Consider the following 24,049-nt stretch of genomic DNA (forward strand, 5'->3'; position numbering starts at 1 on the left):
GTGCTTTTGTAACGTTGATCAAGTCCCTTCTTTTCTTGAGAGTAGAGGGGGCTAGATCTTGGTACAGTTGAAGGTTTGACTCCACATAGGAGATCGATTGAACATTTCTTACGGAAGACATTATTCTTTCTTTGGTTTTAAAGTAATGAAATCTGATAATTACATCCCGGGGAGGTTGATCTGAAGAAGGTTTAGCCCGGAGGGCCCTGTGGGCTCTATCTAGGTGAAGCATATCTGAAGACAGTTCGGGAATCAGTTGTAAGAAAAGTCCATTGAGGTAGTCAGGGAGGGCGTCCGTGGTAACGGATTCAGGAACATTTTTAATGCGGATGTTGTTCCGTCTATTGCGATTTTCCAGATCCTCAAGGTGATCTTTGTAGGTGTTAAATTCAGCCTTGAGGTCGACGATTTCTTTGTCAGTTGATTGTTGATGTTGCGTAACTGCATCCAGTTGTTGTTCAATCTGATCTGTGCGGGTACCCAGTTCAGCGATTTCTGAACGAATCTCAGCAACTATAGAACGCATTTCAGATTGGATGGTTTTTGTGACAATATTTATTATCTCCTGTGGAGATAGGGGTAAATCTGCAACGGATGTGTCATCGGAGTCTGAATCCGGGTCCGTTTGGTGAGTATTTGTTTTAGGACGACCGTTGGCTTTTTCCAGCGCTTTCATAATGGTATTTTTTGGAGTATTAATTGCTTTTTTTTGTTTGTGAGACATGTTTGAGGATGTAGTAAAGCGTATGACAAATCACCACCAAGGGAAACACCAGTAAATATATACAGAGATAAGAAAGTCAGCCACTGGTGCAGAATGTAAATCAGAATATTTACTGTATTTATAGCAGGGTCACTGCTTAGCAGGTAGTGAATACTCGCTCATGTGAATACTTCCTCCCCCACCATCAGTTTTATTAGTAGGATATCATTTTTTGGATTAAAGATGAGCTCAGAATGAAATTAGTGAGGGTTTGCTGTGTTGTTCCAGAGCAATACCAAAAACCGTCACTAGATGGCAGACTTTGCTTATTGTTGCTTGATCCAGTGAGTCACGTCAATAGAATGTAGTGGAAACTAAGTGACAGAGATCAGATTACAGTCATACGGAGATTTATGAGCAGAGGCACAAAGGAGTAATTTAGCTAATCTCCCTTGATCTCGGGTACAGAAGATTGCAGCCGTACAGTGTGTAAAGCCTGAGACAGAGGTGCTGGGACCAGATGAGAATGAGTTAATAGAGGAATGTTTCTCCTTACCAACGGCTGGACTCCTCCCTCTCCTGACTCACTGAAGGAATCCCAGCAGACACTGCCAAGCTCAGCTCACCGGAAAAGAAGGAGATAATGGTGCCTGAGGACTTCAGAACTTCCGGTTTCACTTCTCTAAGTCCCCTCAAGTCACAGAGAGCAGTAGAGGGACTCAAATAGGTGGATTAGACCCTGGTTGATCTAGGAGGTAAGTGAGACACTCACTACAGGAACTTCTGATCGTGGGATACAGCGTGTCTCAAGCGTGGTATTTCTTAGTTTCTCCTGGCAATTGTGAAGATCTGCTGTGCAGGGAGGGTAGGAGATAGATAGCCCGTTCCTTGCTTGCCTGAAAAACCACGGGGGTCCTCAGTAACCACCGGTAGTCTCCTGCTAGAAGCCCACAGTGTTTAACACAGATGCCTGTTATAGTCAGTGGGACACTGAGCAGGTGGGCAATCTCTTCCAGGGAGAGTATAGTGCTTTTCTGTGTGGTAGAATCGATCCTATGTTGTCAATAGATGGTATAAATTGGCTTTTTTAGACAGAGCTCAGGATATGTGCAGCTATCTCGAATGGCTGCCAGGCCACGCCCCCATAAATGGTTATCTTTTTGCCACATCATTCATTCAAATGGAATATCTGTGAAAATGTGTTGTCTATTGAAAATAAAAATGGGAAAAGTGGCAATACTGCTCACCAAAAACACCTGGAATTAATAATTTATTGAAATTAGTTATTTTATTAACATGTATTTATACAGATTGGAAAGTTTACGGAATGGATTAACAATTTATTTATGGCAGACACTCTCCGAACAAAACTGCCAATTGATAGATCTCCCCTTAATTATATGTGCTGAAGACCATGAAAATTGATGTCCTCTTGGCAGAAGAGGATTAATTAAATTAGTAGTGCTTTTATGCAGAAAATATTAGGCTGTGTTTACTTTACACGTCTCTTATTTGGAACTTTGGTGGTGAAATATTTGATTTATATATTGTGGCTGGAAGAACACTAGCATATCACTTTCCAAACATATATGCGATACAATTTCATTCCTACGAAGTTATTCTTATTTAGATTAGTGAGAATATGTAGGTTCAAATCAGCGTACAATAACACTATTTTCTGTGTTTTTACCAGTCACTATGCGTCATCTGAAAACCATTCATTTATGTATTAACCAATGCACTTAAGTAAAACCCAACTCATTTATCAAAAGTCATATTCAATATCCATAACCCCTTTAAGACCCAGGAATTTAAAAATTTTGCGACCTTAGATACAGCACAACTTTACTGAGGATCAGTTAAATAGGGAATTTTATCTCATAATAAATATATTTTTATTAGATATAATTTGATCTACTTGATTTATGTGTTACACAAGTGCTGATTTTGGCTATTAGAACAAAAGTCTGTGGAGTGCCCTTTACTTGACAACGACATGTAACTATCTGTGCTGCTTAATTTATACTGCTTTGTTTTTTGATATTTATCAAGGATGAAAATAATTCTGGAGCTTAATATACAGAATGTCAACACATACACCTGAAAGTTACATCAAGCTTATGGAAGATGTAATATCCCATTTTATCTGAAAGTATTATTTTTAGGGGTGTGCACCGGCCACTTTTGGTGTTTTGGGTTTTGGGTTCTGATTAGCTTGAGGTTTTGGGTTCCGATTTGTTTTGCCAACACACCCCACGAAAGGTTTTGGTTCTGATTTTTTTTTAAAAAAACATAAAAAGTGCTAAAATCCATATTTTGGGTATTTTTCACTCCTACACTATTATTAACCTCAATAACATTCATTTCCACTAATTTCCAGTCTATTGTGAACACCTCACAATATTGTTTTTAGTCCAAAAGGTTGCACCGAGGTAGCTGGATGTCTAAGCAAAGTGACAAGTCGGCGGCACAAACACGTGGCCCATCGTAGGTGGCTGTGTAGGCTTGAATGGCCTTTTTCTGCTCCTCCATCCTCTGCAGCATATAGAGGGTGGATTTCTAGCGCGTCCCTACCTCTTGTTTTTCGTTGACGACAGGGCATTTTCATTATTTTTTTATTTGGCAGGAACATTGAACGTAGTTTAATATCTGATACGAAGCTTTATGGACTGCGTAGTGGAGTGGCCCCGGTAACCAATTTGGTACCGTGGCCACAATACCTCCTCCAACTAGTCTCAATTCCACTGCACAGATGGCGGACACCGGATGCACGTCTAACACCAACATAGCTGTTAAGGCCGCAGTTATCCGCTTTGCCATGGATGACTAGTGTCGTACTTGGTGCTCATGGCAAACGACTGTTGGACGGTCAATTGTTTGGTGAAAGACGTAGCGGTCTTACGACTTCACCTCTGGGAAGATGACCGACTACCAGCAGCAACAGCAGCAGTGGCAGTAGTAGGCGTACCGCTGCAGGATTCCTCGGATGAATCCTGGATCAAAGCGGACTCAGTCTGGCTGGTGACATGGCCTGCAGGACTAAATCTGATGGAGATCGTGGAGGAAGTTGACGAGGAGGGTGTTGGTGGTGTGTATCCAACAGGACCAAGGGATTTAGGTGTCCCTGGACTGATGACGGTCCTAGCCATAGTTCCTGAACTAATCACTGAACTATGAAGGTTATTCAGGTGACGTATAAGGGAGGATGTCCCTAGGTGCCCAAGATCCTTACCCCTGCTTATTTGAGCTTTACATAAGCTACATATGGCCATACATTTATTGTCCGGATTGGGATAAAAATAACTCCAGACCGAAGAGGTGGATTTTTTGGTCTTCTGACCAGGCATGACGATGGGCTTTTTCATCCCATGGACAACAACGGATTCCCCCCCCTGGTGCCTCATTTAAGATAACCACATCAGCAGCCTCCTCGTCAAGTTCCTCCTCAGCACCAGCTACATCAATATCCTCCTCCCGGTGTACAACATTCACACCTTCATTAGCCAAATCTGTAACTGGACTGTAGGTGATCCTATCAGCATATGCAGAGGGCGTGCTGCAAATGGTGGAAGGAGCCACCTCTTCCTGTACAGTGATGGGAAGGTCAGGCATCGCAACCACCAACACCCTTGGACTCGCCTTGGGGATTTGTGATGCCATCTCTTTAGAAGGCAGAGTTGTTTGCCGTGTTGTTGATGACAGCTTAAGTCTCTTAAATTTTTTAGAGGGGGGGGGAGGAGGAGGGCTTAGATCCTTGGGTGAAGCTGAACCACTAGTCCTGAACACTGGCCAGGGCCTAAGCCGTTCCTTGCCACTCCGTGTCGTAAATGGCATATTGACAAGTTTTTGTTTCTCCTCAGATGTTTTTAATTTCCTTTTTTTGGTAATTTTATTGAACTTTGGGTTTTTGGATTTTACATGCCCTCTACTAGGAGATTGGGCATCGGCCTTGGCAGGCGACGTTAATGGCATTTCATCGTCTATGTCATGAATAGTGGCAGCAGCTTCAGCATTAGGAGGAAGTGGGTCTTGATCTTTCCCTACTTTATTCTCCAAATTTTTGTACTCCATTATATGCAGCACACGTTGTATTACAGTACTATTTTTTAAATACTGCTGGAACAGTGAACAATTTTTAATAGATTGCAGTGTTAATGTTTCTGGACTGCAAGAACAGTGAACAATTTTTTATATATTGCAGTATTAATGTTTCTGGACTGCAAGAACAGTGAACAATTTTTTATATATTGCAGTATTAATGTTTCTGGACTGCAAGAATTTTTTTTTATACTTTTTAAAAAAAATGTAAATGATTTTTGTATAAAAAAAAAAATGTTTTTTATTTTTTTTTTTAAGATTTTTTAATACTTTTAAATTAGCTATGCACTTAGCAGAACAAAGCACTGGACTGATGCACCACTGGACTCAGAAAGGACAGCACACTGGATTGATGCACCACTGGACTCAGCAAGGACAGAGCACTGGACTGATGCACCACTGGACTCAGCAAGGACAGAGCACTGGACTGATGCACCACTGGACTCAGCAAGGACAGAGCACTGGACTGATGCACCACTGGACTCAGCAAGGACAGAGCACTGGACTGATGCACCACTGGACTCAGCAAGGACAGAGCACTGGACTGATGCACCACTGGACTCAGCAAGGACAGAGCACTGGACACAAGGAGAGAGCACCACTACCCTACACACCCTCCCTCTTCCCTGATGTCAGGCGAAATGAAGATGGCGGCTGCAAGGTGAGTATTTATGACATCCGAGTCTCGCGAGATCCGACGCGAGACTTGGATGTCATAGCCTCGGTTTGGATTAGTTTGGCGCCCGGAAGTTCCCGAACAGTGCTCGGATTCCCGTCTGATCCGCACTGTTCGGGTGGGCTCGGATTAGCGGAATCTGAGCCTGCTCATCCTTAATTATTTTTACACAGTCTTTCCCTTTAACAAAATAAGGTGACATCTTGGTGTACTAAGCTTATGCAGGAGGATATCACTGGACAGTGTGTTTTCCCAGACTCCAAACCTGCCAGTGGATCACGTAGCAGGCACTGGAGTCTTTTTGGTCACCTAAGACAAAGTTACACAAATAACCCTTTATTCTAGTACCTTTATATAAGTCCGTAGTAAAAGGGGCCAATATTTTACGGAATTCTTATTAGATAATATTCATACCTGCAACTAGCTAGCAGTGAATGTGCCACAAGCAGCGTAAATAAGCCCTAATAGTGGGAAGAACAAAAAATAGATTTAACAGTTATAAAGGAAGTGTAACAACCTGTTTAGCAGGTCAATCACCAAGCGACCAGAACTGCAGCCAACATGTCAAGACAGCAGAGACTGGAAATCCCGTCAACATGACAAAACAGTAATACAGTTCTGGCAATAATATCACTGAACGGCCATTCAAAACAATCTGTCACACAGTAGTATAAAGACTGACCACACTTCAGGATAAGAGCATTTATGGCATTCTTAATTTAAAATGAGTTGTGCAAACAGAGCAACATTTGCACCACTATCCCAAGGTGTTGTCACCATCTGCAGCCAAAAGAAATCAAACGCTAAGGAAAATCTTTGAAATGGACCGTTCAAAATTCTATGGTACACTAAATGGCATGGCAAAGTGTGTCAAGGCCATGAGTGTATAAGGTTGTACTTACTTAACTCCGTATCTATCTCTGAACATAATGTGATCTCTAAATGTTCGGTTAACATCCAAATCAATTTGTCTGATGTCAGGGGATAGGCGCCTTGCTTTCTGCTTCAGAACCTGAGATGAGAAAAAGAAGGCAATGTACAAGGCATTTTTTTATTTATTTTTAAGTCAAATTAGACAATAATCCACTTAAAAATACATCACATTAAATGGCTCTGACTAACAATGGAAAGAAAGGACACATGCAGCTCAAAATTATTGTTTTGCCTATAGAGTAAACCAGAACATTTTTCAGACTTAAAGATGTGCATCATATGCAATGTGGGAAGGAAACCAAGATGAAAGCAAGTTAGAAGAATGGTTTCAAGTTGATTTTACAATGTGAGGCTTGTGTTCATTCTTGACAGCAAGCAAACCATTCATTATCCCGTAGAAGGATGTCAATTAAAAAGTCAACAGCTTTAAGGTTTTTAAGGGTTATACATATAAATCTGCTCACCCCATTGATTAATTTCCTTTTCTCATTCAAAATTGTGTTAGGGTTTGTACATGTCATTGATTCCTATGCACATGAGCATTACAGGAAATGAAAGGGGACCATGGACCAGTGTGATGTATATTGGTCCACCATCTAATTTCTGTAATGATTGATGATCAATGCTCAATGATATACTATATCACGTTTCTTAAGTAATGTATTCACCATGAGCTGAAAACTGTAAAACATAGATAGAATCACATTGTAAAACTAATGTATCATCAATATAGCAATGTGCAGTACATGAAATCAGCATTTAAGGAGGGGTAACCAAGCACTTTGTAATGTCAGTTTAGGGAAAATTATGTATGAACTATTAATACTAATAAGATACAGCGGAAAAACAAAAGTAATTATCTATTCTACCACTGGCAGGGATCTGAACTTGTAATTTTTTTTATTGATTATTTTTAAAAACACAATTCTAAAAACAAAATTAACTTACACAGAGTCTTTAAATAAATAAAGGATAGTATGATGTATATTCTTTATCCAGACATATGATTAATGCATTTTTTTTTTTAACTTATATGTTACATTGTCACTGATAAACCACTGCGGAGGGCAGTGAGAAAACAGGATTTATACTTACGATAAATCTCTTTCTCCGATTTCATCTGGGGGACACTGCTTAACCATGGGGTTGAGTAGGGAAGGGAGCAGTCTGGCACCTAAACAGTTAACTTTTTTCTGCCGACAGGCATATCCCACCCACCAATTCCCCACATACCTCAGTTTGATTACCAAAGCCCTAGGACGATAGGCCAATCAACCAAGATACACCACTCAAAAGGAGGGGGGAGCGGAGAGAAAAGAAAAACAACGAGAAGGGGGGGACCGCAGTGTCCCCCAGATGGAATCAGAGAAAGATTTATCGTAAGTATAAATCCTGTTTTCTCTTTCATCCATCTGGGGGACACTACTTAACCATGGGGATTTACTAAAGCAATCCCTCTGAAGGGTGGGACCGCTCTGATCTCCTCGCACGTAGAACACTACGGCCGAAGGAGGCGTCCCCAGACGCAAATACATTAAATTGGTAGAATTTCGTAAAGGTATGGACCGAGGACCAGGTGGCTGCTCTGCATAGCTGGTCTGCCGTGGCTCCATTCCGTGCCGCCCAAGACGCCCCAACCGAACGGGTAGAATGGGCAACAATACGCTTCGGCACAGGAAGATTAATACGAATATAAGCCTCCCTAATAGTCAGGGTAAGCCATCTGGCAATAGTTTGCTTAGACGCTGGCCATCCCCGCCTAGAAAAGTCAAATAATACAAATAGAGAATCATGTCTTACGTATCTTTGCAGATCTCTTAACATACATACGTAATGCCCTCACTACGTCCAAACATTTGTTTTCGTTCCTGGAGTCTGAGGCTCCTCTCTGAACACCGGAACAACCATTTCCTGATTGATATGGAAACCTGAGAGCACCTTAGGGAGAAAGGACGGAATAGTCCTTAAAACTGCTCTGTCCTCATGAAAGACCAGATAAGGTTCTTTGCAAGATAGAGCTCCCAGCTTGGAGACCCTTCTAGCCGAGGCAATAGCAAGCAGGAAGACTGTCTTCCAGGTCAAGAACTGCAACTCTGCTGAGAGTAGAGGTTCAAAGGGAGGTTCCTGCAACATGCTAAGGACCAGATTAAGATCCCAAGTATCAGTCGGATGTACGTAGGGCGGCTGGATGTGAAGCACTCCCTGTAGGAAAGTCTTAACATCCGGAATCTCCGCCAGCCGTCTGTGGAAATACACTGACAATGCTGACACCTGAACCTTTAAGGTTCCCAGCTTAAGACCCGCCTCTAAACCACACTGTAAGAAGGCGAGAAAACTAGCCAGACAAAAGGATTTTGATTTGTAAGATTTCTTCTTACACCACTTTATATATCCATGCCAGATGTGGTGGTAGATCCTGGCCGAAACTGGCTTCCTGGCATTCACGAGAGTGCCTACTACACCCCCCCGAGAACCCTCTCGCTCTCCACAGACTGGATTCAAAAGCCACGCCATTAAATTCAGCCGGTTCAGATTTTGATGCAAGAACGGTCCCTGGGTCAGCAGATCTCTTCGTAGGGGCAACCGAAAACCTTGACCTGCCACCAGAAGAATCTCCGGAAACCATACTCTTCGTGGCCACGCTGGAGCCACCAGAATGACTGGTCGATCCCCCTGCCTGACCTTTCGAAGGACCCTGGGAATCATTGCTATGGGAGGAAACAGGTAACCTAACCTGAAGTCCCAAGGCATTGTTAGGACGTCCACTGCCACTGCCAGTGGATCTCTTGTTTTTGCGCAGAACTCTGGGACTTTCCTGTTGGCTCTTGATGCCATCAGGTCTCGATCCGGGAGTCCCCACTTGTCTACTAGCAACTGGAACACCTCCGGATGCAAGGCCCACTCCTCTGATAGAACCCTGTGCCGACTTAGATAGTCTGCCTGTACGTTCTGTCTCCCTGGGATGAACACTGCTGACAGTGCCGGGACGTTTCTTTCTGCCCAGGCAAAAATCTGAAACGTGACCTTCATCGCTCCTGCACTCCTGGTGCCTCCTTGCTTGTTTATGTATGACAATGCCGTGGCATTGTCGGAATGGATGCGGATTGGCCTTCCTCGTAGAACACTCTGAGCTCTCTGTAGTGCCTTCAAGATGGCCATGAGCTCCAGCACATTTATGGAAAGACCCCACTGTCTTTCTGACCACAGGCCTTTTATTCTTAGTTGAAGGACCACTGCCCCCCCCCCCCCCCCCAAACCACTCAGACTGGCGTCTGTGGATACCAGGACCCATGTCCTCGGGGCAAAGGATCTGCCTTTTGTTAGGTTGTCCTCCAACAACCACCAGCTGAGGGACCTTCTCGCCCCTAGAGATAACCTCATCCACTGGCACTCTAAACCAAGGAAGGACCCTGACCACTTCCTCAGAATGTCCCATTGAAGACATCTGGAGTGGATCCTTCCATATGGCAGTGTCTCGAAAGATGCCACCATCTTTCCTAGCAGCTTCATACACATGAGTACTGACAGCTTCTTGCTTGACAGGACCTTGCCTATCCACTCCATCAAGGACCTTATCTTGCCCTGTGGAAGAAACACTGCTGCGTGCTGTGTCCATTATTAGTCCCAAGAAAATCATTCTTTGACAAGGGATCATCTGTGACTTTGTTATATTCAAAAGCCAGCCGTTCTGTTCCAGCACCCTCACCGTAAGGCGAAGATGTTGTTCCAACAACTGAACTGTTGCCGCCTTGACTAACAGATCGTCCAGATAAGGCACTAACTGCACCCCACTGGAGTGAAGAAGTGCCGCCATCACTGCCATAATTTTTGTAAACACCCTTAGGGCTGTGGCCTGCCCGAACGGAAGAGCTTTGAACCGATAGTGAGCTGTGCCTATCGTGAACCTGAGAAAAGGCTGATGCCCCTCCCAGATCGGAACGTGGAGATAGGCATCCCTGATGTCTATTGATGCCATGAATTGGCCTGTCTCCAGGCCATTTATGACCAATCTCAGGGATTCCATCCGAAAGGAGTCTACCCTCAGATGAAGATTTAGCTGCTTGAGGTTCAGCACTGGTCTGAACGAACCATCTGGTTTTTGTACCAAGAAAAGGTTTGAATAAAACCCTTTACTTCCCTGGTACTCCGGAACCTGTATAATAACCTTCTTTAAAAGAAGCAAATCGACAGCCGTGAGCATTGCCTGTCTTTTCTGAGGACAGCGGGGTAACCCGGTTACAAAAAACCTGTGAGGAGCTGGCCCCATGAATTCTATCATGTAACCCCTTCTCATGATACCCTGGACCCACCAGTTCGCTGAGGACTTTGTCCACTGCTGGGCGAACCCAAGCAGCCGTCCTCCCACCCCACCCTTTGTAACCAGAGGAGGGTGGTAGTCATGCTGCTGGTCTATCCGGCAGCTTGGCGGAAGAGGCCCTTCCTGCTGCAGAGGCAAAGGATGACCTTCCTCTACGGGACTGTCTCCTGCTTCCCACAGCCCTTGAACTGGCAGTCTGACCTCTGCCAGACCAGCCCCCGTGAAAGGGCTGTCTGAAAGAACTAAACCTAGGAGCCCTAGGTCTAGGAGTATTCACAGGCAAGGACGTATTCCTACCCCCTGAAGCCTGTGAAATCCAGGAGTCCAACTCCGGACCAAATAGCATCCCACCCGTATACGGGATGGATTCTAACGACCTCTTTGACTCTGAATCCACATTCCAAGTCCTTAACCATAACGCCCTTCTCGCTGCTACAGCTGTAGCAGAAATAGACGATGATATGGAGGCCGAATTCTGGGCCGCTTCATATACATAACCCGCTGCCTCCTTCAGGTGCATGGCCAGGGGTAGTAGTTCCGAATCCTGCAATGCGGACTCTAACTGCCCTGCCCAGGCTTCCATAGCTCTAGCTACCCAGGTTGAAGACAATGCTGGTCTGAGGCTTGTACCAGCGGCCAAGAAGACCGATTTCAGCAGGGATTCTAATTTACGGTCGGTCGCATCCTGTAAGGCTGCCGACCCTGGTACAGGTAGTGTGGTCTGGCGAACCAATTTCGCTACAGGCGCATCCACTTTCGCCACCTGTTTCCATCGAGTCATATCCTCCTCTTGAAGAGGATATAAAGAGCCAAACTTTTTTTGCACAGTGAACCTCTTATCTGGATACTTCCAAGAGGCCTCTGCAATACCTCTCAATTCTGCTGAGGGAGGGAACCTGACCACCTGCTTGGAAGCCTTCTTAAAAGAGAGACCAGTCTAAGGACCTCGTCTCTTCTACTTCAATAAACCCCAAGGTCTGACGAACTGCTTTTACCAGATCGTCCATACACTGGTGTCTAGAGCTTTCCTCTGATTCTATTATGGACAAATCCGAATCGTCCAACAATTCCCCTTCCGAGGAACCCTCTGAATCAGACACAGACCACAGCGCATTAGCTGGTCTACGTCTTTTATTACTGCGTATATGTCTGGGATTCTCCAGTAACTGGTTAAGTCGGTCTAGGCCTCTAGCCACTGCCGACCATCCACCCTCCCCTATCTGGGGTGCCTCCTGGAGAGCCGGGGAGGGATATTGTCCGACCCCTGGGGAAAATTAATTCTCAGTCATTCCTCCTGTTATACCCCGAGATGCCACCGATGTAGATGGGATCTCTACTGGTTTAGATAACAGTTTTACAAGGGTATTAACCCCTTGTGACAAGGTTGCCGCCCATTCGGGAGGTTCTACTGTCAGAATGGAGCTGTCTTTAGGCTGCAGCATTACAGGCGCCACAGCGCAGCCAGCACAGAGCCCCCCCCCCTGACCCAGCCGTTCATTTGTTAATTTAACATTACATTTTGAACAGACAATATGTTTGGCACGTGTTGTTTTACTTTTATCAGCCATCACAGGATAAGAAAAAAATAAAATCACGTTTCATACGCACAAACACTTCCACAATGTCTATCAGAAAATACTGACTAGGTTATTTAAACATATCATAGTATTTCTGATTAAATAAGACAGGTTGGGGAGCTTATAGTTCTCTCTTAACCTAAAGCTCTCTCAAAACATTATTGTCTTACAATACATATGCATACACAGAATATAGTGATACTTAGCGGGGAAGATATGTGTCAGCAGTGCACTTCTCTCCAAATGACTGCTGTATCTGTCCTCCTTTTGTATTTTGGCGCTAAAAAGGGATCTTCCACCTGCTCACTCAGCGGGGGAGGGGAAGAGGTGCTTCTCAAAACACATTCCCCTACCGCTGGCATCTCCTTCTGTGTCTCTACTAACAGCGATTTCCCCTTTCTTATTAGGTGAAATCCTGTTAGGATTATGTTCCCCGCAAAAAATCGCTAGTTTTCTCCATAGCACAACCATCATTCAAGTTCCCCCTACCCTCCTCTTGGAGGAGGGGACTTGGTATGCTCCAACCTGGCCACGGGGAACGGCAGTAGTACTGGCAATTTTTGCCTTTATAGCAGCGCCTGACCCTGCTATCAGCGGGGAGAGTCTCTTGCCGACTGCTTCCCGCTGTGAGAAGCGTTTTACCTCCTCTGCCTGCGGGGCTGCCCCCAGCTGACAGGCGCTTCTCCCACGAGCCAGCTCTGTTAACAACAGAGCCTCTCGCCGCTAGTCAACAGAAGAAAACTTTGTAAAGAAAAGAAAAAGCCTATTAACAGTGAACCCTGTTCACTGTGGAGTTCTCTGATGTTCAGCCCTACTTCCTAGGGCTGAACTTCCTAGCATCTACTTCAAACTGAGGTATGTGGGGAATTGGTGGGAGGGGGGAAGGGGATATGCCTGTCAGCAGAAAAAAGTTAACTGTTTAGGTGCCAGACTGCTCCCTTCCCTACTTAACCCCATGGTTAAGCAGTGTCCCCCAGATGGATGAAAGAGAAATAAAGACAGCTGATAAAATGTAACAAATTCCTACCAGGTAAAGGTCTTTTTTCTCATCTTTTAATTTCGGAACATCCAAGATTAGAGACCAGACTTGACCTCGCAGCTGAAGAGGAATGCCTTTGTAAATCCTTCTGTGGAGCTAAAGAAAACAATGGGCCAATATTAATAAACAAATAGAATATTTGAAAAAAATATATAATCAATTAAGAAATATGCATGAAAAATAATTTATACTACTAGACAAAGTAAAATCAAATATAGAAAAAAAAAGTACTAGATATGACCTGCTACCTGTTTGTATACATCTGAACAAATTTGTATACAAGAGCCAATGTGCTACCACGTTAAAAGCAAATATATCAAAGCCCAGGTATACAAGAAAAATTGCAAGGAGAGACTATAAACATAGCCTAAATGTATTGTGTGGCCTTTTGAAAACATCAACGGTCACATGAGAGGCCTCAAAAATCAGGTTGGCCGCTACTAGCCTAAACCATGCTTTTACAGATTTTAGCTAAATAATATAGGTTCATACTATACCTGAAGCATATACTCCTAACAAGAAAAACATTAATACACATCAACCTCTGTTACACCTGTCAGGGCTTACACAAAATTAATGTTCTGCAAGGTTCTCAAGCTGTATGAATGACATCGGCAGCATTACTTTATGACTAACCATTTTCAGAAATTTATCAGTTCTCACAATGTCATGGCCACAAATGCCATGAACGCTTATGAAAGCACTGTGAATTCCTAGCAAGTGTTTCATTCAAACAGTTAACACCTTCCAAGAAAAATGACCAACGACGTGACATAACACTGTTTCTTTATTTCAAAAGCATTTCTGCAGAGAAACTCTAGAGCTATTCCTGTTTCTCTGGCTGAAATCGCTGGATACATTAAAACAATCAAAAAACACATTATTGAGCAGCCATCACTTCTAAAAGGCTTAAGGAGATGCACACAAACATTTAACAGAAGCAAACTATCCCACTTCAAAATTCTCCTGGCTCCTATGCCTGGAGAATACAAACATTGCTAAATCTTTACTCTAGAATTACTATAACAATGCTAAGCAAGTGTTGTATTAAAAACACTTTGGCATGTACAATATCTTTAAAGTAGAACAAAACCTTAAAAAACGCATTATCTTTTAGGAAAGAAATATCTTTGTATTTAAACAAATGTAAAAGCTTAATAAGCAATTAAGACAGCTACCAAAATGTTAAGCTGGGTAAACACATCAGGTTTTTCATTATTGCATTGATCCCACCATCATCAAATAAAGTAAATTACATAAAATCAGCATGCTGAACGAGAATTCCAGTCGCTGGTAAAATCGTTAACAATATGGTATCGGGAGAATTTTTCTGTAGTGTGAACCTAGCTTTAACCAACAATTATGCAAAATTACTTGAAATCCAAGGGACTCGTAGTAAATCTACCGATTTGCATGCAAAATATATATATATATATATATATATATACACACATATACATACATATATACATACACACACATACATACATACATACATATATATATATATATATATATACATATACACACACACACACACACACACACACACACACACACATATACAGACGCATACATATATACATACATATATACACACAAGTTAACCCGTGCATGATACTCATGCATTCTAATCAAATCAAGCTACTTAAGGTGTTAAAAAGGTTCTTGTCATGCATTTGGGCCTAGCCCAGGCCTCCTCAGGGGAAGAGCGTTACTTCCCGACGCAAGCGCCCTTTTTTAACGTGGTTTTGTCCACATGTCACCACCTCATCATTTTTCTCCATCACCTCATCCTTCATCTTCATCACCACATCCTTCATCAAGCTACTTAACGTGTTAAAAACTCCCCACTGTCACCCCCGGCAACCACCAACCACTCCCAACTGTCACTTCTCCTTCAAGAAATATATAGGTCAGTGTATAACTCTGCCCAGCAGGTGGCGCTGCAGCTTGGTTTTTATTTTCCACATACGCTACTAGGCATTTATATAGTAGATATACATACATATACACACACACACACACACACAGGCACACACATATATACACAGACACACACACACACACACACATACATACATATACAGACACACACACAAATATATGTGCAACCAACAATGACAAAAAAAAAATATAACAACTGCTCCAAACAAAGTTAACACATGAGTCAACAGGTCATTATTTTTTGTTTGAATGTTGTAAATATTAATGTGCATTACCTTCTCTGTGTTTTTGTACTTCTCCCAGCTCTTTAACATTTTCAGCCACTTGCCAATTCTCTCAATCTCTAGCAGTTTTTGCTGAAACAAAATGAAAATATCAGACTTCTTAATATACTACCAAGTAGATTTGTATGTTAAGAACTGAAGATATTTTTATTCTCAACCAATCAATAAACACTGAAAACTAGACAGATACTTGTTCTGTTATAAATGGATTAACAAAAGATAATTTCAATAAAATTTAGTCTTCGATGGAACATACAAAGCACAACCCAGTCCTAAATGGTTACTTACCTGGGTCCCTGCTTTGAGTATATGTTGTGGGTTTCTCAATGTCTTCTGCAAGCTGTGATGCTGCTCTGCTCATTACCGCTGGCAGCATGTTGCCCACACACTGCCTGCTGTAAATTAAAGACAGGACTAACAGAAGTGAGAAGAGTCCAGGTAAGTAACCTATATGGTCTGGGTTGTACTTTGCAAGTTTCAGTTTTGCTTTGAATTATCCTTCAACTACAAAAGAAATCTAAACCTAACAAATGGAATGACTGTTATAATATTACACTTTAAAAATGTTGAATTCTGCTATGGTATGAAAATGTGGTCAATGCTAGATGCCTAGATAAATCAATGATCAGTGACTAAAGATCATTATAAAAGAGCAAAAAAGAAGGGGACATTTATTTTCTTTAATAACATACCACAAGGGATGATGGCAGCAAAGAGGCCTATAACATATCAGAACACACACAAATGAAAACTGCATTGAGTCTCTCTTTGCCTGAAATGGCTGCTGATAAATCAATAACCAGCTTCAGCGACAAATGAAAATGCAATGTCAAACATGAAGCTTTGTCAAGGCAAGGAAACTTGTATATGTATGAGTGACTTATTTGCAGCCCTTTTAATCTTAATATTAGTTGCCTTAGATAAATGTACTTTAAATGTAAAACATTTTCTTTTACTTATTAATAGAAATATACTGTGTTATCTACAGTTGCATGTGGTCATTTCAGGGCTACATAGAGAATTATAAAGTCAGCAATACAGAGCTGTAACTTATACAAATAACTATAGATAATTGGTTCTATAAATTAAAACGTACACGTAATTGTCCCTGTAGCTTCCTACAATATTAGATCTTGTGCATCAGCATTTCTTACAGTAATAAAATATCCGGGTGACCTATCAAGATGCATGCAGCATTTCAAGACATTAACGCAGCGCACATAAATAATATCACTCAATCTTGCTAAATACAATGTACATTTTCAAGGTACCTAACCTACCAATTTTAACATCTATTATATTAATTTGTATCGCAATAAATCTGGTGCCACATAAGAGAAATCAATCTGTCACCTGTCCTACTAATATATAATGGCAACAAGACCAATGATGTTGTCAAAGAAAAACAGACTCCAGGAAAGTGGGCAAATAGTTTAAACACTTTGTACAAAAAGATTTTACGAGTCAGAATGAAAGAAAGCCATTACATTTTGTGACTGTGGATATCCCTTTAAATGTTCACTTATGCATCACACACACTGACATATTCTTGCATCCAGTTTAGAAAGCACAGGCTCAATAATTAGGTTTGACCTAAAGAAATTCAGACGTTTCAGTTCACAGCACATAACTGACAAAGCTACAAATCAGATTATAATACAATATCATTTTAAAGCATACCCTTTCTATTGCTCCATCATGAAATGGTAGTTCTTCCTCACTGAAAAGGAGAAACAATTATATTGAGAGAGAAATTTGCATTACATTTTCTCATCCTGTTAGAGGCAGTATAAGCACAGGCAACATAGACAGCACAATTATAACAGTTCACAATACTCATGTTTAAAACAATTTTTAGATTTCAGAAACGCACCTACCTGTAAAAAGGAAAGGAGTATGCAATACACAAATATAAGGTGATAACCGTTCTGTTATCACCTTATATTTGTTATCACCTAAACAAAAGGCTTCTGAAGAAGTTGGCGAGCAGAATCAAGGGTTCTGAAATGCACTAATGAGCCAAGATATTGGCAGCCATATACTATCTCCAGCAGTTAGTAATATACAACATGTTCATTCACAGAAATACACAAGTCTGACAACAGAACTAGCTTTATGCATTTCCTATACATGAAATATTGATTCCTAAGTCACATGTGACCAAAAATATTATCACACAATAGTCTATGAAGAAAAGCTTTCAGCTATTTTTTCTCTATCTGTGGTAAGTGTATACATCTAAACATTACTCAGAACCAAAGTGTATTCACCTATTATACCCGAGATCGATATAGATCTATCTATCTATATATATTTATTTTTTTTACATCTGTATTTTTAGATCTATATTTTTACATCAAGTGGTGTTTCACATAAGTATATACCAAACTATAGATGCAGAAAATGTAAATAAAAGAACACAGCGATGCACCATACATTTCATTAAACGATTCCAGTTTGTTTAGACAAGATGGGGGCATTGTATCCATTATCATTAAATGTCATTTACAAACCATAAATGCATAAAGCCACTGTGCACATGCTCTCTTGTAACATCATACCGCCAAACGTGCATTCAGTTTTAAGGGGTATTGCATGAAACGGTGACAGATCCAAGGTCAGATTAACGGTTCAGGCTACCCTTTTGCTGCTTTGTAAAGGGAAGTTTCCCTTTACAAGGCAGCACCGCTTTAAATTTAAGCTATCATCTCACTGAACTCCCGCGAGTTGACAAAACCGGAGATCGATACATTTACCCCTGGGTCTCAGTCCAATAACTATAATGGAACAGGTTTTGCACATCTGCAGGAAAGCTCACTTGTAAGTAACACTATAACCAATTAAATAAAAGTTTCAACCACAAAAAAGTAGAATATATAACCCCCTCGCTCAAAAAATTAGTTTGACATAAATTAAGCTAAAACAAAAAATATTTTAGAGAACATTATAAATATTTAAATTTAGAGAACTGGTAGCAAGTTGGATTTCAAAGTGATGCTTTTATTTTTTCCAGATTATTCTTGTTGTTGTTTTCAATGGATGTTTGGGATCATAGCCATGCTGGAAGGTGTGCCTTCAATGAAGTTGCCGCAGTCTGGCATTGGAAAATGGGTTTTCTGACAGAATATTCTAACTCTTTTCTGAGTTCATGGTGACATTGATCTTAAAAAAAAGCCCATACCTCCATGATAAGCCAGACCTCTTCAATCAAGTATGCTCTCCCTAGCTCTTTAGAGAAAGACGGTCTACATTTTTACTATCGTCAATCACAATGACGGTATTTTACCTTTAAATTTACATGACCAGATTTTGCCTGTCGGCGTTTTCGGTATTTCTAGCGTCGGAAATATGATTACCTCCAGCTAGTAGTTACACACAGGCTCACATCTCTCAACATTTCATGTGAAAGCAGAGGAGAGGCTTTTACAGTACACAGAGCAGACAGAGCTTAGAGGGGCCTTCCAAAGCCTCTCTGCTCACAACATCATGTGCCATATGATTGGTTGCAATGGTAGCCAATGGTACTGTGCCACATTAGATATCATTAATAGCAAACTGGTAAATACAAAGCTTCTTCAACTAGCCTGCCACAGTGATTTATGCAAGAACATTTTTATTTGCCATGGGATTCCTGCTTCAACGGTTATGCTGTCTCCATTGTAACCTGTGGAATACAGTAGTTACAAAAAAAAACGGGCTCTGGTGTCACAACTTTCATTTATAGATTAAAGTCAGTAACTATAAACTAGAACATTTATTATAGAGCATAAATACTTTCAAATATTGGATCTATTAAAACAATATGAACATACGGAATGTCAAAAAGAGCTAGACTAGCAATTCCACAGCTTTTAGAAAGCCAAACAATTTCCATCTTTTTGATCATAGTAAGAATTACCATATACAACTAACCATAACAGCATACCGATTATAAAGTCCAAATTATAGCATTAAAAAAAAAAAAACCCCAAAAAAACTTCAGTTACATATAACCATAGTCTGCATATTTAACTTGTAAAGTGGAGTTGAAAAGATTCTTACTACAACCTGTGGTGTGCATCATTGCACCTCATAATTGTAATCACAACTGTATTCTTGGTGTTAATATTTCAGCTAGAAATCTCACCTTACAGTGTGATGCAGAAATGCTATAGGGTGGGGAAAATAAATCATATTAGCTTCAGCACACAAACATACAAAAAAAAAAAATATTTAAAAAGAGAAATGATAAAAGCCTGTTTTGCAGGTATTCATGAACTACAACTATCCCCTTCATTTATAATCGAGTATGTCACTAATCTTCACAATCACTATGTAAATGTAACAAAATTATTAATGGGAATGTTAAATTTTGAACCCAACTAGTGCTTCGGTAAATTCTGCAATGTAACCCGCGCTGTCACCTAATCTCAGTCGCAACCACAGGAGGAGGAGCAAAGTGCTAATTACTAGTACTGGTGCCCGTAAATGTCAGCACCATGGACCAGAAGAAATATCAGAGGACCTCCAAATAAACAATATACGGGCAGGTACAATTTAAAGAGAGGAGACTGTCCAAAAGTGCAAGCTGACAAACCCAGGTTCCTTTGTGGTTCTGAAGCATCACTTACTAAACAATGTATTGAGTTATTACTTTCATACCACTGTCACTACTTGCTTTTTTTTTTTTTAGCAATTACAGGGTTTAGAACACTTGATGTACCTTAAAGACAGCAAGATTTCAAACATGTAAAAACTAAAAAAAAAAACATAACAGTACAAGAACAGTTCATGGATTCGGTTTCCATGACCCAACAATGCCAAACACTGATTGAAGTGTTGTAAAGCACACCACCACTGGACTCTGAAGCAATGAAAGTGTTCTCAGGATAGATGAATCGCATTACACTATCTGACAGTCTAATCGACAAATCTGGGTTTGGTGAATGCCAAGAGAACACTTCCTACCCGAATTCTTACTACCAACTGTAAAAAGTTTGGTGGATGAGGAATAATGGACCCAGTTCAAGCTATGAAAAACCGCACTGGACCATTACTTCCAGGGAACAGAAATCTTAAAGCTACAGCATACAATGACATTCTAAAGAATTTTTACGCTTCCAACTTTATGGCAACTTTGGGGAAGGTCCTTTCTTGTTTCAGCATGATAATGCCACAAGCACAGTAAGTCCATAAAAAAATGGTTTCCAGCGCTTGGTGTGGAAGAACTTGAGTAGCCTCCACAGATCCCTGAACTCCTCACCATCCATCCTTTGGGATGAAATGGAATGCTGACTGCATCATTGTCCAACATCAGTGCCTCACCTCAATAATGCGCTTTTGGCTGGATGCGAATCTGCACTGCCATGTGCCAAAATCTAGTGAAGAAATCTCCCCAGAGAAGGGGAGGCTGTTTTAGGGGGAGGGGACCAAATCGATATTACTGCACATGGTTTTGGAATGAGATTTTTAACAAGCACATATGGATGAGATGTTCGGGTGTCCACATACTTTTGGCCATATAGTATATAATGGAGGGCATAAAATACACTGACAGCCTGACACTGCAGATATAACTTAGTCATTTAATTTACATCGAAACAACCAATAAATAAAACATGAGCTTAAATTTAATGTGTCGTGTCACTTATGAGAGCTCTGGGCAACATTAAGAAATGAAAAAGAAACAGCCTACAGAAAAAATGGAGGTCATGTAATAATTTGCTAAGAAGATTCTAGAAACAAACATCTATGAAATGCCACCATTTCGCAAATCATTTAAGAAATAACTGTAAAATGTAATATGAGTTACAAAGCACCACAATATCTGAATTGTTTTCATAATTTTGTTAAAGCAAAAGCATACAATACTTAAGCATTATGAGGATGACAGAAAACTTATCATTTCAGTTATCTGTTTCTATACTAAAATTACAATATTTAGCAACATTACCAGATGTTCTGTCAAAGCACAAAACAAAATATAGAAATTTATAAATACCCATATAAAAGTGTGGCAAAACATAAGCAAATTATATTAGAAGCCTTCTGAGTAAAAATGCATTTGTGCACACTATGGAGTCAATTTATTGTAAACTGGACAAACATTAATAGGCGACTAAGAAACACTTACCTTCAGAGGGGCATATTCAATTGTTAGCGAGTTTAGAAGTTTGAGCGCGTTAAGTCATTTTTTTTGTTTTTTTCCTTATTTTCGAGCGCGGAAACTTCTCCCGCAATTCTACTCTTTTTTTTTTTTTTTTTTACCGAAACGGTGTTATCGCACTCCAACCGTTTGTCAATGTTAAAGTATAGGCTGGATGCGAACCCTCAGCGGAAAAAGCTAGTCAATTGTTTTTTAACGCTGTGGGTGAAACAGGCAAATCTGCTGTTTCATCTCACACCTCCTTGGTCTGCTTAAAGAAAAAATTTTTTTATTAAGTTAAGAAAAATATACATTAAACTGAAAAAATAGGTGTAAAAGTTCATAAAAATAACCTAAAAACTGAAAAGTACGTGTAATCATTAATAATTTTTTGAAAGTTCCCCCTTTAGAAAAAACCATTAGTGGTGCATGTATTTAAACTTTATATCATTTTTTTTAAGGAGGGGGGGGGTGGTTTGGTTGTGCCTGACCTTAGTCAGCTCTCAGAGTTGTGAAAAGTAGCATGTTATTTATTTTTTAAAACCAAAAGCGTTTGCTCCCCACTCTATTTAGTCTTAACCCTAGTGCTGGCAGGCTATTGCTGTGTGTGTTAAAATCTTTGAAAAATTTGGCGTAGGGTCCCCTCTATTTTAATTGAACCAGCACTAGGCAAACCAGCCGGGATGATAGGCACTATAGCAGGGGGGGAAAAACGCAGTTTGGGTCCCACAGCCATAATGACTAAACACCCACAGACTGTTCAGCGCTGGCCTGGATTCCCTAGGGAGTGTGGTCCGCTGAAAAATGTAAGCGGGCCACCCCCCTAGGGACACCCAGTCCAGTGCCGATAGCACTATGGCTCTTCCTACTACCCCTGGGCTGTGGGTAGTAGGGTAATAAATGGGGATTTTGTCTGAAAAAAAAACAAATAATTTTTTTTTGACTTGTGGAACTACATGTCCCAGCCAGCCATGTTGGCCTAAATAGTGTGGGCATGCTGCTACTTGTCTAACTACAAGCACCAGCGTACCCATGGCACCCAGGGCATGTTTGCGTAGAACCACAAGTGCCAACATGCTCTTACACCCACGGCTGGCTGTGATCTGTAGTTCCACAAAGCAAAATGTTAAATAAAAGCACAACAGCCTCATTCCAACCACAAATCTTTATTAAAAATAATAAAACCCCAAGAAATACAGTAAACACCCTCATGTACACCATAAATTTTTATTAAAAAAAAAAAAAAAAAACTAAAATACTCACCATGGACGAAATCCTCAGTATTCTGATGCTTTACCTACACACAATCATTTAGGCAAAGTCCCAAAAAATATTTGTACCTTTGAAGAAATGTCCGGCTTGCCCACTGTCCCACAAATATTTGTACCTTATAAATGTCCATGCTTGGCCAGTGTTCAAGAAATGTTTGTAAATGGCAAAAAATTTACCTCCTTGTAAAATCTTTTAATCTGCTGTCCAGGGGGGGGGAGGGGCATTGTTGCTTGCAGTGCTGGTGCCCTTCTTGATTGCAGTGTGGGGGCCCATTCTCTTGTGCAGTGCTGGGGCCATTCTTGATTGCAGTGTAGGGGCCCAATCTCCTTTGCAGTGCTGGGGCCCTTCTTGATTGCATTAATTTGCATTAATTTTTTTATACTAAAATGACTGCCTTAACTCCTCATTTCAAACTCGCTAGGACCAATAATAGAGCGCGAGGGGGTGGATGCAATGTTAACAATTGAATGGAGCGGGTTTTTTTTTAAAACGAGCGCTCGAACAGGAAAAAACGAGCGATTGTTTTTGGGTTTTTTTCGAGCGCGGGATTGTCACCCGTCTCGCTAACAATTGAATATGCCCCAGAAAGTTATAAAACGGGCACACTTATTTTACCTTCATTGCTGTCTTTTTGTGTTGGTGGAAAAGGCAACACACAACACATGTTCCATCAAAATATATCAACGAGTCTTCTTGCAAAGAGGTCTGTCAACTTTGTCTTTTTATCAGTTGTAGACATGGTGCTGCTCCTTCCATGCTTCATATTAAAATCCTCTCTCCCTTTTTCATGGTCTCCCTCTTCCCAATATATGAGCACTTCATAATTTCCAAATCACTTCCGTCTGACCCCCCTCTCCCTCCATTACTCCCCCACTCCTTGCCCCATCCGCCCTGTCTCCCACTCATCTCCATGTTTGCTGCCTCCCTCACCTACCCCATGTCTGCCATCCCCTGGACTCTCTCCCTCCCACACATTTGCCTTGCCCTTGAAATTGAACTGCTGTCAGTTGAGAATGATCATTGTAAAGTGGCCAAACACATTAAGAGGCAACCATGACCAAACATTAGAGGTCTTTGT

At 41.1% G+C, this 24,049-nt stretch overlaps 1 protein-coding gene across 1 annotated transcript in view; it reads right to left on the bottom strand.

The window, feature by feature from the left end:
• The window catches only part of USP6NL (USP6 N-terminal like), a 166,264-nt gene that overhangs the window by 43,100 nt on the left and 99,115 nt on the right, over positions 1-24,049 (bottom strand). Inside the window, exons 4-7 of the mRNA XM_075208632.1 lie at positions 17,256-17,295; positions 15,567-15,647; positions 13,333-13,440; positions 6,380-6,489 (exon numbers count right to left, since the gene is read on the bottom strand). Coding sequence (XP_075064733.1) covers positions 6,380-6,489; positions 13,333-13,440; positions 15,567-15,647; positions 17,256-17,295 — 339 coding nt within the window. The remainder of the gene's footprint in view (positions 1-6,379; positions 6,490-13,332; positions 13,441-15,566; positions 15,648-17,255; positions 17,296-24,049) is intronic.

This window comes from Mixophyes fleayi, chromosome 4 (assembly GCF_038048845.1).
Source record: "Mixophyes fleayi isolate aMixFle1 chromosome 4, aMixFle1.hap1, whole genome shotgun sequence".
Taxonomy (NCBI): Eukaryota; Metazoa; Chordata; class Amphibia; order Anura; family Limnodynastidae; genus Mixophyes; species Mixophyes fleayi.